We start from the raw sequence: 20,212 nt of genomic DNA on the forward strand, positions 1-20,212 counted from the left end.
TTTGTGATGGCAGCCTGAGAAGAGTAAACCTCTTTCTTGAAACTCACGTTTTTTTTTTTGCTTTTCAGACAAAACATTCTACTGGCTTTCTTCTTCTTCCCTTTACTGCAAGTCATCCTCCTCTTAGAATTTCTCAAGGCTAAGTCCCAGACTTCCTTTTCTTCTTCTATAACCTTTCTTTAGGTGCTCAGTTTCAGTTACCAATGATATCTCAGACATCTCCAATCCTCCAACTACTCAGAAAGGATTTCCCTGAGTACTCAACCTAAAGTAACTATCAAGAGAAACTCTTAAGATCATCTAATATCATTGATATGGAACTTATAATTGCTTATATTTTTCCTGGCTCCCATTAAAATACAAGCTTGATGAAAGTACAACATATTGGTCTTGTTCAACGTATTATTTCCAGCACCCTGCATATAGAAACTGGATAAATATCTGTCAAAAGAGTAAATCTAGGACTACTCCTTTTGGCCATGAAGTAACAGGAACCAGATTTACCCACTCACTTTAAACAACTTAAAAAATAGATAAAAATGTATCCACATCCACTTGGACCCCAGTGTGGGGCTTGAACTCACGACCCTGAGGTCAAGACCTGAGTTGATATCGAAGAGTCAGATGCTTAACCAACGGGGCCACCCATTCGCCCCTGAAATATTTTTAAGACAATGGATAAAAGAAAGTACAGGATGGCACTGATCCCTGAAAGAAGGGAACAAAAGAAGGAAGTCATAAAAATTGCTCTGGCTTACTGCCTGAAGAGTTTCCAGGCTGCAGTATAGAAAAAGAGACCCAAAGGAGCTTGTAAATCTTCCTGAGATGAGAGGACAGTTTGTTGGTGAGGAAGACCAAAGCAGCTAGAATCTGTGGGGCAGAGCACAGGAGACACAGTTGCATAGATAAAGAACTCTAGAGATCTACATTGGTTTCCCTCGAATCCGTAGATAAATACTGATCAGTGCTTAAATATTTCCCAAAGCTTTGAAAAAGACCACTGAAAAGGATCAGGTAGAAAATTGCTAGAGGCCATAAAGGACTGGGTATGATTTGTGTGTGTTCCCACCAGTAAAAATGGAAAGACCCCCCTAACACATATGACAGTAAGTAATTATTGGTAGTGTCTCACTACTGGGGTAAAATTAGCCCTATGGCAAGATTTTTCATCCTCAGCACCACTGACATTTGGGGCCAAGTGATTCTTTATTGTGGGTAGCTGTCTTACAAGGCTCTGTAGAATGTTTAGCAGCATCTCTGGCCTCTACCCACTAAGTGTGACAATCCAAATGTCTCTATACATCATGAAATATCCTCTTTAGGACACTTCCAGTTGAGAACCACTGTCCTAGACGAAAGGCTTTTCCAACTCTGCCTACCAATGCCCAAAAGCAAGATTTGAAAGAATAAAAAGTTTTCTCATTAAGTTAATAGTGTCTCAGAACAGAGCCACAAAACATTGAAGGCATTGCCAAAACACACAGAACAAAAAAACCTCAGCATACAAGGCAAAACTGACAACATCTAGCATCCAATCCAAAATTACCAGGCATGCAAAAAATAGGAAAATCTGTTCCAAAATGAGGAGAAAAACCAATCAACAGGAACTGATAAATAACACAGATTGTAAAATTAGCACACAAGAATGTTAATGTAGTTACTTTCAAGAAGCTGAGGAATGCATGAGCATGAGGAGAAGAAATATAGTAGATACAAAGAATACTAAATTTATTTATTTTTAAAGATTTTATTTATTTGAGAGAGAGAGAGCATAAGCAGGGAGGAGAGGGAAAAGCAGGTTCCCTGCTGAGCAGGGACCAATGTGGGGCTTGATCCTAGGACTCTGGGCTCATGACCTGTCTGAAGGCAGATGCTTAACCAGCTGAACCACCCAGGTGCCCCAAAAGAGTAAATATAAGTCTCTGGAGATGAAAATAAAATTTCTGAAATTAAAATATCCTGGCTGTTACTAACAGCAGATTAGACAATACAAAGAAAATGTTATCAAACTTAAAAACATAGAAATAGCATAATCCAAAATGAAACAGAAAAAAATGAACAGGTATCAGTGATCTATGTGGCAAAATAAATGTGATTGGAATTCCAAAAAGAGAGTAGAGACAGGAGAGATAGGAACATATTTTAAGAAAATACAGCTAAAAGTTTCCAAATGTGATAAAAACTAACCCCCCATATCCACATAGTTCAAAAAACTCCAAATAGAAAAATTATGAAGGCAACAATGCCAAATCCATTTATAATCAAATTTATAATCAAATTGCTGGTAACAAATGGTAAAATCTTACAAGGAAATGGGGGAAAAAAAAAGCCCAGTACATACAGAGCAGCCAATAGAAGAACGACAGCAGACTTATCTTCAGAATCTAGAAGGCAGTGGAGCAAGAGCTTCAAAGTACTAAAAGAAACATATGTCAAATCTGAATTTCATATCCAGCTAAAATATCTTTCAAAAATAGAAGGGGGGGTTGTGAAATAAGAGTTTTTCAGACAAAAAGTCAGGGCCAAATGAATTAATAAACAGCAAACCCATACTATAAGAAATGCTAAAGGAAGTTATTCAGGCAGAAGTAAAACAATATCAGATAGAAGCCCGGACTTATACAAAAGAGTGAAAAGTACCAGAAATGGAAAATTCACGGGGAAAAGAATTTTAAAATCTTTCCCATTTTAAAAATCTTTTTGAACAACTGTGCAAAGGAAAGATAGTAAGAACACATTGGGAAGATCCTAACATTTACGGACGCAAAATGTATGACAATAATAATAGCACAAAGGCTTATGGGGAGGAATGCAAATGTACTGTATAGTTCTTAGACTACATAAGAAGCGGTGTAACATTATTTGAAGGTAGTTTCTGGTAAGTTAATGATATGTTGGATAAACTTGACAGCAAGTATTTCTTAAAAAAACAATTAAGAGATTAAATAGAATAATAAAATGCACTCATCCAAAAGAAAGCAGAAAGAGAAAAATAAAGGAGTAAATAATAGATGGGACAAATATAAATAGAAAGTTGGATGGCTATTATCAAAAAGATAAGAAATAACAAGTGTTGGTGAAGATATGAGAAAATATGTGTACTATTAGTGGGAATATAAATTGGTATACCCCCTATAGAAAATAGTATGGATATTCCTAAAAAAATTTAGAAATAGAACTACTATATGATCCAGCAATTCCAGTTCTGGCTATTTATTAAAAAAGTGAAAATGGTAACTTGAAAAGATATACGTACCCTTGCCACATGTTCACTGTAGCATTATTTACAATAACCAAAATATGGAAACAACTTAAGTGTCTATCAATGGATGAATGGCTGAAGAGAATCTCTCTCTCCATCACACACACACAGACACACATCCAGCCATAAAAAGGAAATCTTGCCATTTGCAATAACATGAATGGACCTTGAGGGCCTTATGCTAAGTAAACTAAGTCACAGAAAGACAAATACCGGGTGACTTCACTTATATGTGGAATCTAAAAGTAACAAAAACCAACCAAGCTCACCAATACAAAAAGCAGATTGGTGGATGCTAGAGGTGGGGGCAAAATGAGTAAAGTGGCTCAATAATACAAACTTGTAGTTATAAAATAAAGAAGTCATGGGGTTGTGATGTACAGCACAGTAGCTCACTATAATGAAATAATACATATTACTTATTTGAAGGTTGCTAAAAGAATAGATCAAAAAGTTTTCATCACAAGAAAAAATTCTCACTATGGTGACAAATGTCAAGTAGACTTATTGTGGTGATCACATCACATTTGTACATATGTACAAATACCAAATCATTATGTTGTACACCTGAAACTAAGATGTTATATGTCAATTAGAGGGAGGAATGCAATATGTCAATTACACTTCAATTAAAAAAAATGTTGGCTGACTGAAACTCAACCACCTCAAGTCAAATGAAATGAAAATGGCCTTAATATTTAAAGATTGGGTGAGAAAGCAAGTCTCAACTGTATGCTGCCTAAAAGACACTTACTTAAAAAACAGAGACATATATCTTAAGAATGAAAGTGTGGGTAAAGATATACCATGCTAAAACTAGTGAAAAGTAGGCTGGGATGACTACAGTATTATCAGACAAAAAAAATGATTTCAGATCAAAGAATATTTCCAGAGATAAAGAGGTTCATTTCATATGATAAAGGAGTAAATTCCCCAGAAGTAAATAAAATTTCTAAATGTATATGAACCTAATCACAGAGCTTCAAAATACATGAAACAAAACCTGATACAACTGAAAAGATAAATAGGAAAATCTAGAACCAAAGTTGCAGATTCTAAAACCTCTCTCTCAAGGATAAATAGAATAAGTAGACTGAAACTCAAGAAGGATGTAAAAGTTGAATAGCACTATCAACTTGCTTAACTGACACCCAACAGCTGCAGACTACACAGTATTTTCAATAACACAGAGAACATTCATTAAAATAAATCTAGATGGACTCGAGCATTGAAAAAAAACTCAATAAATTCAAAAGAATTAAAATCATATAAAGTATATTTTATAACCATAACAGAATTAAAATAGAAATCAGTAACCGTATCTGGAAAATGCTCAAAATTTGGAAACTGACCAATATATCTCTAAGTAATCCATGGGTTAAACAAGAAGTCACAAGGGAAATATGAACATATTTCTAATTTAATGAGTGAAAACACAGCAGAGCAAAATTTGTGGGATATAGTTAAAGTAGTGTTCAGAGAGAAATTTATAACATAATGATCATATAGGTAAGGAATTAATCTTTCCACTACAACCCTCTACACTCTATACCATCAGTTCTCAAAGTGTGGTCCTTGGGTGAGCAACATAAACATCACTTGGGTCCCACTCTGTAACCTATTGAAACAGAAAGTGCTTGGAGCCCAACCATCTCTTTTTAAATAAGCCCTCCTGGTGATTCTGATGCACACTGAAGTTTGTAAAGCATTGCTTTAAAGCAGTACAGTTCTCATTTGGGCCACCATAATGGTCTATGCCTTCACTCTTGCCCCCTACCATTCCTCTTCCACAAGGCAGTCAGAAGATCCTTTAGGAAGGAGAATCTGATGATGTCATATATCTTTCCCTCCAATCTCTACTCTAAGAGTGTAGGAAGCCACTGAAGGTACATAAACCTGGCTTATGGGAATCTACATGGTCTATCCTTCATTTACCTCTCAGTCCTCACACCTGATACCATGTTCTTCCTTTCTTTTTTGACTCAAGACACACCAGTCATTGTCTTACCTGCAAAGAATACCATGCTGCAGTTTTTCCACAAGCAAGTCTTTCTTTCTAGAAGTCAGTTCTCCCCTCCCAGTTCTCTGCTACTTGGCCTAGGTAATTCCTACTCTTCACAGCTCAGTTCAATGGCCATTTCCTTAGATAAGTCTTCTCCCATTTCTCTGACTTGATAAGATCTCCCTATAAGGAATTCTTATAATACCACACACTAATTAAGAACTTGTAAGATTTGTGTAACTATTTACTCAATGTCTGCTTATCTTAATAAACTTGAACCATGAGGGCAGAACAATACCTGGTTTGTCCCTCATCATATCCTGTAGGTCTAACATATTGCCTGGCATACAAGAGGTTTTTTTTAAAGAATAAATTAACGGGGTCTATCTAGCTTTCTGTTTCTAAGTACAGAAACAAAGTAGCAAACACATGAATTTCTAGGTTGTCTGGAATTGGAATGGGAGTGGGGTTGGAAAAAGAAGCCAAGGTCTTATTAAAATTAAACAAAAACAACCAAGAAAAAACCAGCTAGGATGAAATAATTCAGACACCTACTCAGTTCTTTTTTTTCCTCCCAGTAATTAAACAAAAGGTGAATTCAATAGACTTAACATTATAATCACAGAATGCTCAGCTCCACTGCAAACTGTTCACTACCCAGGAAAAATGAGCGGGGTGGGGGGGGAATGTAGTCAGGAGAGATGAACCAAGAATTCTAAATCCCTAAGTGAAGAAATTGAGAAGAAAAAAAGAGTAGAAAAAGAGAAAAGAGAACACTTGAGGAAGGAATTTTAGATGTAAAGCACCAAAATCAATCTTCCTAACAGGTGGTAGCCACTGGTGAAGGAAGAGAAGGGTGACCCTTGGACTTACCTCAGATAGACAAAGCAGGTCTGGAGGCTGCGGGGAGAGAATAAAGATTTACAAAACAGAATAAAACTGCCACTCATGGCTCCTCCAGCACCACTCTGCTGGATAAAGATTGGTCTTGTCCCACAGACAGAAAATAAAACAACTACAAGTCAGAAATATATTGTATTGTGTGGGAAGAGGGAGAGGAAGGGGTGTTGGGAATAAACCAGATATAACAACTTTAATCTACTTTTAAAACCCCCAATGACTTTCTAGCCACATACCAAAATTCTACTGATACAAACAGGTCAGCAAACTTTTTTCCACTAAAGGCCAGATAATAAATATTTTAAACCTTGTGGGCTTTATGCAATTATTCAATTCAGCTTCAGTGGTACAAACAGCAATAGACAATTCATAAGTTAATGAACATAGAGTGTTACAATAAAACTTTACTTAAAACAGGTCATGGGCCAGGTGCACCAATTTAGAGAATTTTATGTTCTGTACTCCATATCCTCTAGTATGGAATCAACCAATTCATCTTTCTTCAAATTATACTGTACTGCCAAAGTAAGAAAAATTTGACATATTTTTTATGAGTTCCCTGAGTTCCTCTGTGACTCTAATGTCTAACACAAAGCCTAGTAGATCAAAAGAAAAAGTATCCAATTTGTTGAATAAATTGGGTGGTTTTCCATGAAAGATGTGGAGCAATTAGTGAAGTAGAATACTGTGAAAAACTCAGTAATGGTTGACAAAGCAATAGGATATAAAATATCCAAGAAAAAATTTAAAGAAAAAAGCATTGAGACAGGAGATTACCAAAGTAGCTCTTCTATATTTTAATCAAGCATTATAGCAAGAGCTAGAAATGCTTCAAAACCTAAAACTCTTCTCCTTACTCAGTTCCTATGAAAGTTATGCTGATAGGGAAGAAAATGAATTATAAATAAAACAGATTTTTATTTAAAATTCCTGATTTCATTAGAATACTTGAAATAAAAGTTTTAACAGTTTTGCTTGTGGCACTATCAATTAGCAAAGTGGTAATATGAAGTCCAAATAAAAAAGAATATGCCTATGAGTTTTTTCACTTTTACATTAAAATATCTATCTTCATCCAATTCTGACCAAATTAAGATGGTGGATTAACTAAGATTAACAACAGGAGATACTGATGTCATATAAGTGGGAAATTAAGACTTGGCAAGACATAGATCTCATATGTTTTCCTAAATTCTTAAGATATATTCTCATGGTTTATAATATGTATGGTAAAACTACCTGAATTGAGCCACTCCTCCTTTCTTAACATGAAATGAAAAACTAATATACAAAAATGAAATTTACAAAATGGACTCATCAGAATGTGATCATTTTTGACTTATAGGTATTTCCCATAGTGTTCTTTTTAATGGTGAATGTTAATAAAGCAATTACAACTTAATTCTGATTACTCTAATTTATGTCCAAGAACAAATCAAGTATATAATGTGTTTTTATAGTCATTGCATTCTTTCTGGGAATATCACAGTAAATATAAAGAAAACCTAGCAGGAAACTATACAGAGCAGTGTTTTCCAGTTATGTTCCCCAAACTGTGGGATATAAAAAGCTGTGAGATTTTATATATATTTAAACTTTGAAGAATGCTGTTTAACATGTTAATGTGGCACAGTGATTCAACAAGCACAGGACTGAGCATTTCCCAAAGTTATTAGACCGGAGAACCCTTTGCCCACAGAACATCTTGGAGGACTAGTGCTTTGTGGACTATACCTCTGGAATGCTTGTGTGGCAACTAGATGAAGGTGATAATGAGTCATCTAGAAATGTTTTTCTATCAAAATGAAATTTAGAAAATCATCTACTCTGTGCTTCATAGTTCTTCTATTAAGTGATAATTATGAAGCTGAATAATAGCACATGAAGAAATGCTAACTCTAAATTTTATTTAAAAACGTTGAGGGATATTCTGTGCCAACAAATTTAAAAGGAAATTTTCAGTTAGGATGCAAAAAAATGCAGTAAACCACTTATGAGCAGGACCAAAGGAGGATGCATGGTTGGTTTCAGTTGCAGGTAGCTGAAGGAGCATACTATTAATTAAAAGTCACCCATCAGTTACATACCTGTGTGAAAACCAGAATTCTGAATGGAAAAATACTCAGACTTTTTTGAAGACAGATGACAAAACAAAAGAAGCGGACAAACTGAACTTTTTTCAGTCAGCTCAGAATCTAATTCAAAGTATCAACCTGAATTCCAAATTTTTATGGCAAAATTTAATGTTTTAGAATGAGTACAATGAGTATAGCAACTTTAAGTCCACATTAGTTATTCTAGTTTTAAAACATCCTTAGATGTGTCCAAAGTAAGTTTTTACATCCAGATATTTATCAACTAGGAAAGGCACACATTTACTTCCATAACTGAAAAGATACTCAAAAGTTCTCAAAAGATACTCAAAAGTTCTATATTATTATTTTTCAATGGTCACTCCATTATAGGCCATGATCACCTCAAAAATCATCTCTTGCAGTTAGTCTTTCACACACCCCATTTTGTCCTTCCCCTCAAAAATCTATACTGTGCGCTATTATTTGAAAAGATTCTTTAGAATTACACTTTATTTAGTTTCTCACTATTCATGGAATGAATTCTTGGCCTGATCTCTTTGTCCTTCTTTTATACCCACTTGGTGAACCCAATTAACCCAATTACATCTATGGGCCCACTTTTCTCCAAGCTTACGTTCTGGCAGTTGAGATAAAAATCACAAAACTGTTCAACCATGTTATTTCTTGAGATAGTACTTCAAATGTTATCTATATTGCACAATACCCACCATATTACCCTTAAATTACCTCTAGACTTATAGAAAATATATCTAATATCCTCAGTATTCTGCCCATGAATTTGTAAAGTGAAGTGCATTCCCATATATTGTTCCCACTCTTATGTTTTAAGAGAGAAGTTTTCTTCTGGCTGAAACCATTTAAAGATGGCCATAACGTCCAATAATCAACTCTGGGTCTTCATTCCATTTTCACTGCTTGCCATCTCCTTTGTATCTTCAACCTTTCATTCTCTACTGGCTTCTCATTGGCATCTACATTTTTTTAAAAAACCAGTCTTCATTAGGCTTTCTTCTCACTATCTCCCTATCTCCTCTCCAGTCAGAGTCATTTGTTTTCTGTGCTAATTTTCTTCATCACCTCTTCCTGCATTAACTACATTGCCCTACCAAAACTACTCTCTCCAAAGTCATTACAATAACCTTTTGCCCTATCTTCAGTGGAAACATTTCAAAGCTTAATGAACCTCTTTTCAATAGTTTACACTGTTGTTCTATCCCTTCTTAAAACACACTTCCTTTCTACCACACTCTCCTGCCTTTCCTCTTACTTCCTCACTACCCTCAACAGTCCCCTTTTGTGAACATTAAAAAAAAAAAAAAATTTTTTTTTTATTTTAGAGAGAGAGTGAGCGGACACACACTTGAGTGAGGGATGAGGCAGGGGGAAAAGAATCTCAAGCAGACTCCCAGTTGAGCATGGAGTCTGAGGCAGAGCTCTATCTCACAACCCTGCGATCATGACCTGAGCCAAAATCAAGAACTGGACACTTCACCACCTATGCCACCCATGTGCCCCTATGCATGATTTTTTCTTCTCTCTATCTTTGGGGCTGTGAGATCCTAGGTTCTTTCCATTTTACAGTGAACAATCCATTCCACTCTCATGGTTTCAATTATTTATGGACTCCAAAATCTTTGTATCTAGCTCAGACCTCTTTTCTGAGCAACAAACCCATATTAACCAAAGCTTGACCTCTTAACAAGACAGGTTTAAACTGCATGAGTCCACTTACAGGCAGATTTTTCCCCCATAAATATACATACAGTATTGCAAATGTATTTTCTCCTCCTTATGATTTTCTTAAAAGAATTTTCTCTAGCTTGCTTTATTATAAGAATACTGCATATAATACATATAACAGAAAACACGTGTTCATTGACTGTTCATGTTATCCGTAAGGCTTCCAGTCAACCAGTTACTGCTAGTTAAGTTTTTGTGGAGTCAGAAGTTAAATGTAGATTTTTTAAATGCACAGGATATTAACACCCTTAACCTCTGCATTGTCCAAGGGTCAACTGTGATTGCTTCCTAAACATCTTTTCTTGGATATCCCACTCAAACTCCCAATGTCTAAAACTGCACACTTTGAAAGTTCTCTTTTATCTCAGTGAACGTTACTATCATCTATCACTTAGATGTTCAAGCTCAAACCTGACATTACCCTTTATTCCTCTACTCTCTAAAATACACTGACCCTCTTAGACCTCTGTCAAATGTATCTGTCCTCCTCCATTACTGCTATTATTAGGGCTCCAAACATTTTTTTTCATTAACTGATGCTGGCTCACAATTTGGGCTATGCTTACCTCAGGAGCTTTATCTTTTGCCATTTTTCTGTCCACCCCTTGCTACTTTCTTAATTCCTCTTTATGCCTTAGCTATATGAATTAAATTACTCAGTGTTCTATAATCCTGTTCTGTCACCCAAATTTTCCACATGCAGTTTGCTCTGCCTGAAATATTTCCTGACTTCTAATACTTTGGCATTCTTCAAATCTTAGATGTGACTATGTAAGAATCCTTGCCTAATTTTCTAAACCTGGGTTCAATTATCCTCCTAGGTGCTTCAACAAGCCACCTTGTTCCCCAATCATAGCACTCTACTTTGTATTGGAATTGCCTAGTCACTGTCCCCTATGAAATGATAAGCTCCATGAAAACACAAACCATGACTTTAGCCATTCTACTCCCTTAATTAATGTAATTAATAATATCTCACTTAAAAAATAAAATATACTCTATTTATTGAATATATACACAATGCAGGGCTTGTTTTCTTACTCAGATGGAAAGGCAACTTTCTGAACTTTCTATAGTATCAAAGAGCATATTGTAGGCATTCATTAACTACATACGGAAGTAAGAATAGGACAGAATTACATTTCTTCTTTCCTTTCCATGTCTACAGTTGATACACAGCAGCAGATATGTAGTAAAGCATAAATTTTAAAACTCCTCTATGTGTTAAACTATATCTTTACTGTTAATCTCGAAACAAGATATTTATGGCAGAAGAAAAATTTTCATCAATAGAAATATTCTCTAATTCATTATATACATTGCTTTATGAATTTTTCTAGAAAAGTCCTTGTTGCTAAAAATCTCTCTCAAATCTCCAGTCACTAATTGTTCTACAATGAAGAAAAACACATATAAAACTAATAATGAATTTTAGTTTCACTTCCCAAAAGGCATTAAGAAGTATGGAATACCAAGAATAATGAGAAAACAACAACAACAACAACAACAACACCTTAAGAAACATTTTAAAATCAGATAAATATAACAAATGCTGCTATAAATACAACTTTGTAAAAATAATGTCCTTGATTAAAAAAAAGAATGTTAAATAAAGAAGGAAAGTTATCAGTAAAAGATAAATAAAACTTTAAGCAGAACAGGACATAGTACTAGTAATTTTTAAAATGAGAAAAGGTGAAAAACAACTCTTACTCTGATACTACATTTTTAAAAAATATCACAAAAGGATTTTGAGACTAATTTGAAAAAGTAATAATGAGGCATCTTCCATCTTATTTTTCCAGGGTGATCTCATATTTAGTGAGGTAAAAAATCATATTAATATAAATTTTATATTCATACCTTAGGAAGATATAATGTTTAAGAAACTAGAAGGACAAAATATGGTTCTGCTGTAAACTACCTTTGGTAAACTCAAACAGCATGAAATGAGAATGGTAGTAAGAATTAAAAATGAAACACTGCACTTTATACAGATGTGTATATATTTTTAGGTGAATTATAAATTTTTTTTTAATCACTATCAGGCTTCTTCTTTCTTTTTTCCTGACATGCTATTTGTTATGTCTAATTATCCTAAGGATAAGAAACAAAGAACATTGTTTTTTCAATTTGATTCATCTTTCATAATGGAAACTCTAATTTGACTAACATTAAAGTTTTAACCATCACATGTTACAAAGTTAAAATTTTTTAAATTAATGCATGTTAAATACTACTGAAATAGATTATTTTAAAGTCATTCAATTAACCAAATGTTGGAGGCCATCATAATCATCTAACCTATTAAAACTTGAGTTTATTGCTTTTAATATTTTAATATTAGACTTAATAGTTGTTTTTTAGCTTTTGAAAAGGTTTTAAAAGGTAACAAAAATAAAGCCATCGATACTTCCATAAGCCCCTAAAATACACAATGTAACAATGCAACCATATAATAAATGTCCTTAAATTTACAAATGTAACCTGGCACTCTCCCATCTGGGAAGTAATGAAATAAGCACTACCATATTTCTACAAATCCTGGACTGTCTAGCACCTATCAATAAGTGAGAAGGAACTGGCTACAGTGGCAACTACAATGTTCATATACTATTTTGCTAGGGTCTGAGGGTAACAGTCTCCCTGAGGCACCAATGTCAGGCCCGCATAACTGAGTAAAGCTCATAATTACTAAAGTAATTTCAGTTTACATTCTAAATTTAGCATTACCTTAACATTACTTGTATATAACTTTCTCCCTTGCTATCTCTGGAAAGAAACCCTCATCTTTATATATGTGGAATCTAGTCCAATGACTCATCTGAAAAAAACCTATTCAACAAGTTTCCTTATTTACTGAAGAAAATACCTTGTTCCCTGACACTATTTAAATAAGCAGAGTCTTAAAATGGTTCCCAAAGCAGTACCAGAGGGCATAACAATTTGATGGTGAATGTGAGACTTGTATACTAGAATTACTATATATGTTACAGACCTCATCAACTTAGCAATGAGACAGTCTTTACATCTTTCCACGTGGTCTCAAACCTATTAATTTAACAAGACAATGAATACATATTATCCTGTAGTGTAGCAGTTAATTTTTAGATAGCTCCTTGGGTATATTTATCATTCACACTGTTTTCTATATTTTATATGAGGTCAAATACAAAAACAGATAATATAACTTATACATTAATGATATATGTTTAGGAGCTTTCTATGTCTCTACTAAATATATTTTAATTTGCTTCAAATCCTGGACACATTAAGATGTAGGGAAGTGCATGGGTATATTTAGTAGGACCTAATATCATGAGTTTCATACTAGGTGCCAAGAAATTAGGTTGTCCAAATATTTTGGAAATAAATTGAAAATAAATCAGCTGTTCCTTTTCTACCCATTGTCTCATACTTTACTCAAGGCACCTAAAATGAAACTTTAAAATTAAGTAGAGAAAAACTTACCTAGTTGGGATTTTGAATAATAGTTTGCCATTTGTCCACTGTTGCAGGACTGTCGTTTATGCCTTTTTGTTGACATTTCTGTGGTCTTCCATGGTGGTCTTTTTCTTTTGTTCAATTTGCTAAGAACATCAGAACTATCAGGATTCTTGTCATAGTTAACACATTTATTTAATTTACTATTGTCAAGTTGGCTGGGAAATTTATCGATTGAAGGACTATTTGTTTTAGCATTTTCCATTTCTTTAGACTGCTTTATAAAAGAATTTTGCCTAGCAGAATGGGATCTTAAGGTAAAGCGCTTTGATTCTTCTCTGTGAGTCTGAGGATTACTTCCACTGTCAATAGATTCAGGAGAGTAAATGATTGTATTTAGCTTAAAAGTATTTTTGTGTTCAAGATAGTTGATCTTCCTCAAAAATATTCTACAGTCTTTTAAGGTTTTTGACTTCCAATTATTTGGACACACATTTCCTAGTCTTGGTCCCTTTTCAAAATCTTTTTGGCTGCAATTTGTTCCATTCTCTTTTGCTTCTGACTTAAAATTATTCTCTAAACTAGCATGTGTTTTCAAGTCAGACATTGCCACCTTCTGTTGCAAAGAGTCATCCCTGATCTCAGGTGGCAAAATAAACTGACTAGCTATTGTGTTTTTTCCTCGGAGTGGGATATCAGCTTTTGTTCCCCTCTCAGTCTTACTTAAAAATTGGTTCTGGCAGAAAAATCTTAAGTTTTTCCTTTTAGAGATCCAATCAATTGTTCCATGGTTGTGCAGCTTTCCCTCTCTTTTCCACCTTTCATGTTGCAACCTCTTAAATTCAGTTCTTTTTAATCTAGCTAACGTTAAATTATTTTTCACATTTAACAGTGGAGAGCTAACCATTTTATGCAGTATATGCAACTTCCCTGCTGATTTTGAAGGAGAAGATAGTGCAAATTTTTTAAAGTGCTTTCTGAAGGGGCTGGTATTAAAATTAGAATATTTGGTCCCTAACTTAATTCCTCTAGTATTTATTACTTCCAAAGGGTTTCGAGCATTTGCTTTTCTAACTAGTGAAAGAGACTGTGTTTCTGTTGTTTGCATAAACCAGATACAGAGTTCATTCAAATCATACTTTTTCCGAAAAAGCATTTTTACAGGTGAAACTTCAAGTTCTAAAAGACAGGTTTCCAAAGGGTTTGCTATTTTGAAATTATCATTTTCAATGTGTTCTCTCTTTTTATGAGCACAATTTCCAGCTTCATCTCCACTCACTTGCACCCAAGCATTTGTTATTTGCTCAAATCTATTGTTTAATTCCTCTATTAAGGAATCGTTTGATGTAGAAGCAGCCCACCACCTGAGCAAAGGATTTGATGAAATTATTGGGTCCAAGGATACTTCAGAAATGGGTATTACTTTGTTATCTTCCAAACACATTTTTTCATTCCTTGAATTTCTGGTTGCTGGGGTACCTTTCGAAGCTATTTTTATCCTTGACTGCTTAGGTTTTTCCTTCTGACTTTTACCCTTCTGCAAATGGAGTTTATACGATTTACGGAACAGAGCATTTCTATAAATAAGTGAGCTAGAAGATGCTAATGGATGTAAGAAATGGAGGGATGGTTTTCTATCTGTAATAGAATGTCTCAAAGGTATAGTAGCAACCATACTTTTTGATCCATTCTTAAATGTGTCAGCTTTGGTGTGCCCTGTATCCATCTTATTGCATTGGTGATCATACTTTTCTTCAGCCAGATTTCTTTCTAATATATTTTCTTGTTCTAAAGGAGGTAAGCAGCTGCTAATACTTACTTCTCTATCCTGAGGTGAAACTCTATTAATAGTCACAGATATGCCAGAGATTTTCACTTTTGCAGGTCTACCAGGCTTCCTAATTATAGCAAAAGGCTTCTGAGTTGGTCGAATAATGTTCTTGGAAGGTTGAGGTATCACAGACTTGTTCTTGATAGGCCTAACATATTCAAAGCCAGACCCCAAGACCTCACTTTCAGTAGTTAAACTTGAAACAGCCCTTCTTTCACCTGCATCAATTTTGTATTCTTTAATATTTCGGAGACTGTTACTTTCAGTTGGAATATCAGCAACATTATTGCTGAAAGATAACACATTGCTTATGTCTACCGTTCCTTCAGAAACATGCCTTCTAGTTCTTCTTGACCTTCCATAAATAACAGTTACGGTAATACTCTTTTTATAAATACCTTCTCCTACTTCTGATAGGAGAGACTCTGGACTTTTCTTTCCAGCACTAGAACACTCATTTTGGCAAATGGTGATGTCTGTTTGATTAGTTTTAGGTTTTGGTGGTCTTCCAATTGGCCGCTTAATTTGTTTCACAACCTGGGGACCTATTTTTTTAGGTCTACCTGGTTTCCGTTTAAAAGATGAATCAATACCATTGTTTAGATTTTCCTTAGGTTCATCTTGTGGCTTATCACTATTCATACCATCTATGAACATTGCAGGGGATTCCGTAGTTTCTTTTGCACAATTAAATTTGTTTAGTTCTCCCTGTAGAGTGTCACTATCATTAAGATTAGAACTATCCTTTTCAAAGTTAGCATTTGGGACATTCTTATTTGTCATTGTTTTTTTTTCAATTACATGATGAGTTAGATATTTTTCAGAAGAAAGTTCAATATTTGACTTGGAAGTACCAACTGAAGTTAAAGTATATTTGACTCCTTCACTGCTTTTAACCTCAGATAAAAACATGAGTTTGATAGGACTAGAATAGCTGGAAAAAGGAGAGCTTTCAATGGCTTCATATTTTGTTGACACACTTTGAACATTGGAAATCAAGCTACTTGTATCCAAAACAGATGTCTTTTCCAGATTATCAAGTCTTTTGCTATTCAAATCTATTGTAGGAATATGATTGCTTTTGATATTGCTGGCTGCTACCACAGATTTTGACAAACTCTGCTCTTTGCATGCCATTCTGCTTACAGTAAGAGTCACATTTCTACCTGCAGTTTGATCTTTACCATTAACTTCTATCAATTTCTTGGATGCCTTGCATCCTTCAGATAATGAGTGATTATTCAAAGACTTCTGGGCCATATTTATTGTGTCTTCCAAACGCTCCACAACAACTTGTAAATTAGAATTCATTGCAATTTTGTTTAGATCTATATTGTGTGAGCTTTCGAGTTGAATCGTTTTCATAGGATCTTTTTTTTTTGTAGATTCAGCAGCTTTTTTGGCCTTAGGGGATTTTTTGAAAACATAATTATTTGTTACATATATAGAATACCACCCTGGGGGCACAATATTTCGTTTAGTTCTGCTCAAAAGTGGAGAAACATCACTTTTCAAAGGAGCTTGAGTATTCTCCAGGTTGGGGTTCTCCTTGTGATTTTGCAAAAGTTTTTTTCCACCTGCAGATTTCTCCTGTGATTTTCTTATGCTCATTTTCTCAGGGAAAGTTGTTTTAAAGCTTTCGGAAAATGCATCAAAAGCCAAGTTAGTTTCTAAACTATGAAGAGGTAGTTTTAATGACTGTAATGCACAATCTGGTGAAAATGATGTTTCTGTATGATTATTATCTTGCCGGTTTTTAGAATTTTGTAAAGACCCTTGGCAATGATAGAATTCTTCTTTGTCTGTGGAAAATATCTCATCATTGCGTGTTAACTTCCTTGAATTTTTTTCTGTGTATTTTTTTCTTACAAAATTTTCATCAAGACTAGCAAGTTCTCTTTTTATTTGTAAAGACTGCCTTCTAAACATGGGGGAATCAGGAGAGCTGTGCATTGAAAATAAGGTTTCTTGACGCTTTCGAAATCTTGTCTGAATAATTTTATTTTCTACCTTTTTATCATGTTGACTCAGCAGTTCCATGAAACTGTAATCACTGGCCTTGGCATTATGCAAGAGTGAGGATATTAAATCCCTCAATTTTAAATCATTATCTGTATTACAATCACTGCTAGATAATTTTATAAGGTTTGTCACATCTGTAGCTTCTATTGATTTTAATTTTTCATTAATACGATCCATTAAATCTTGAAATATTACAGTAGTTTCATCATTTTCATGATTTGCAGTACAATTATCACTGTCTTCCAGGAGCAAATAATCGGAGTTACTGGATTTTTTAGTTTTATGTACTTTACCTTCGTGATCGCCCTTGTCACTGTTTATTTCTGCTGGTGTGAGAGATGGAGGCTGGTTAATGTTTATTTCAAGTCTGTTATTTTCTAAGGCTGAAAGCTCTAGGACGGCATCTTTCAATTTTTCAAATCCTTCAGTCTGTACAGGCGATAATGGTGGAGGTGACGGACTTCGAGATCTACAAACATCCTTAAGACTGACTGAAACATCGCATACTTCCCTTGATGAAAGAGGAGCATGAAAGGTTGATTTTGTAGAGTGAATGTTTGGTAATAGTCCAGAACAGCACCTGTGAGAATTACAACTTTTTGCAATTCCTCTATTCACTACTGTCTTAATGTGTTCAATAGTTACAGTTTGGCAAGATAAACAATGTAAATCTTTAATACAGACTGGCAGAGGCACAAAACCAGGGCTTTGTCTTTCATTTTGTAAATACCCTCTTTCTGCCAGCCTATATTCACAACTACAGAATAGACCATGTAAGTCATCTTCAATTAGGGGCTTTTGAGATTCTGAAGACACAGTATATGATGTATTACAATAGCAAAGAGAAGCAGTATTCTGCTCTTGGACTAGAAATTTCAACATGGCCAAAACTTGTTGCTGGTGATGTATGCACAAAGATTCCAAAACTTTGCTTAATGCTGATTTTCCTTTTTCCATTTTAGTAGCTTCCTCTGATTTTGCATCAACAGTTGAACTAAAAATAAAAATCAAACAAAAAATGAATTACAGCAAAAATACCAGTATTATAAGGAGTTATAATTTTAACAGAGTTTGAACAAAAGAAGTTTTGGTATTGCTGGACTCCTAACTCCTATAGAGCTGCAATAATGACATCTTGATTATTGTTCAGCAAAAATATAATGAAGCACTGGTGATAATTAATTTCCTATGGCAAGTAGAATAGTCAAAGAAAAGCCCTAGTTTTGTGATATAAAACCTGGTTATAGATAATTATAATAATAATATAGATTATACTTATATCAAATATAAATATGATTATATTTATAGATTGCTAATGTTTAGTGCTTTGGATGTATTAAGAATATTTAATGGAAAGTGCTTCAGAAAGTTATTTTTGAAAGTAGATATTTTATAAGTTATTTTGATAATTATCAATCCATATTAGTGCAAATAAGAAAAATAAGATATAGGAGAAAATCTTATCTTTAAGATAGATATTTTTTCAAGGAAGTGAAAATAAAAATTATTAATAAAAGAAAGTTTTGTATACTCACAAGGAAAATTAAGGAATTTAGACTTCATATAAATAACAGAGTATCTTTTCTAAGATTAAGCTGCAGGCATTTTAACCTAATAATAAAAAATTTAAGCTATTTAAAAATAAAATCTATTTTTAATTGATTTTAAATACTAAAGTAACTACATGAAGACTAAAGGCATTACTTACCTAATTATTTAATTTCAAATGCTGGAAAATGTCCTACTGAAGACTAACATACAACTAATTTTAACTAACACCCAGGATTACTTAGTAACCAAGGCAGAAGTCTACAAAAAAATTTTTTTAATCCAATACCAGCAGCAAGAAGAGTAAAATATATTAAAAGAATTCTGTTTCAGAAAAGTATCTATTTAAACATATCACCAAACTCTGTACATGAAAATAGCCTCCCATTCATGATTTCTTATATTTGCTATTATTGTTAGCAGTTCCTGGTTTGTAGAAATTTTATTTAGTGTTGGAATTAGGATATACTGATTATGAATTGCTATAGAAGACTGTATTTGTTTAAAGGGTTATTATATTTATGTATATTAAAAAGTAAAAGATTTTTATTTTAAAATGAAAAGTAAAATTAATTTTATTTTGTTCCCTAAAACTGGCTTAATCTGTTTCACACGTAAATATGCAATATTTTATGTACATTTTATAAATATTATGTTATTTGAGTAGCAAAAACATCAAGGCAAATTCTGAACATTAGATCAAAAATTTTCTAGAAAAATGATAACTTTACTAGATTCAACTAATAGTTCACCAAAATTAACATGTGATTTGACAAAAAGCAGTTATCAGAGTGAGAAAAGATATGAAATTAACAATAAAGTGCTTTAAGTCCACAGATATAACCCCAATACCATTTCCTTTCTGAAAAAATATATATATATATTTTTGGTAAATTTTATCATGATTGGGAGTAAATAATGGAACTGATTCCCAAGATTCACTATAACTCAAAAAATACAGGGAGAAAAAAGACATGAGGAAATGTTAACTATCAAATATGAAGATATGTGATATTATACTCTTTTCCAGCAAATTAAAATTATAATTTTTACATAAGCAAAGAAATCCCAAAGAGTTCTGATAGATGCACTTCAACAGTTTTTTTTAAAGTTATGTTATGGCCTATTAAATATATCTGTGATTAAATAAAAAGAGATTTTATTTCTTAGAAAAATTAATTGCACCATATTTTAAAGATTAATTTGCTTTCCTAAGTTTCTAAAATGCTTAAATGTTTTTTCCATTAGCAAAGTCAAATAGAAAGTAGAAATAACTAAAACTAACTATTCTGAAAACCACCCCAAGATTTTTACAGTTGTCCTCTGAGATTTCAAGGGAGTCTATACTTTAAAAAAGTTTCTTATTC

General features: G+C 33.7%; 1 protein-coding gene across 5 annotated transcripts in view; it reads right to left on the reverse strand.

Moving 5' to 3' along the window:
* Positions 1–20,212, reverse strand: part of LCORL (ligand dependent nuclear receptor corepressor like) — a 160,283-nt gene that overhangs the window by 11,181 nt on the left and 128,890 nt on the right. The window contains exon 7 of one of the 5 annotated variants that reach the window (XM_059381534.1): positions 6,138–6,164. The exons of 3 other annotated variants lie outside the window; for them this stretch is intronic. In XM_059381534.1, coding sequence (XP_059237517.1) covers positions 6,138–6,164 — 27 coding nt within the window. Of the gene's footprint in view, positions 1–6,137; positions 6,165–13,471; positions 18,292–20,212 lie in introns of all 5 variants that reach the window. One more of the 5 variants, XM_059381595.1, reaches the window with a different exon arrangement.

The sequence above is a fragment of the Mustela nigripes genome, chromosome 1 (genome assembly GCF_022355385.1).
Source record: "Mustela nigripes isolate SB6536 chromosome 1, MUSNIG.SB6536, whole genome shotgun sequence".
NCBI lineage: Eukaryota > Metazoa > Chordata > Mammalia > Carnivora > Mustelidae > Mustela > Mustela nigripes.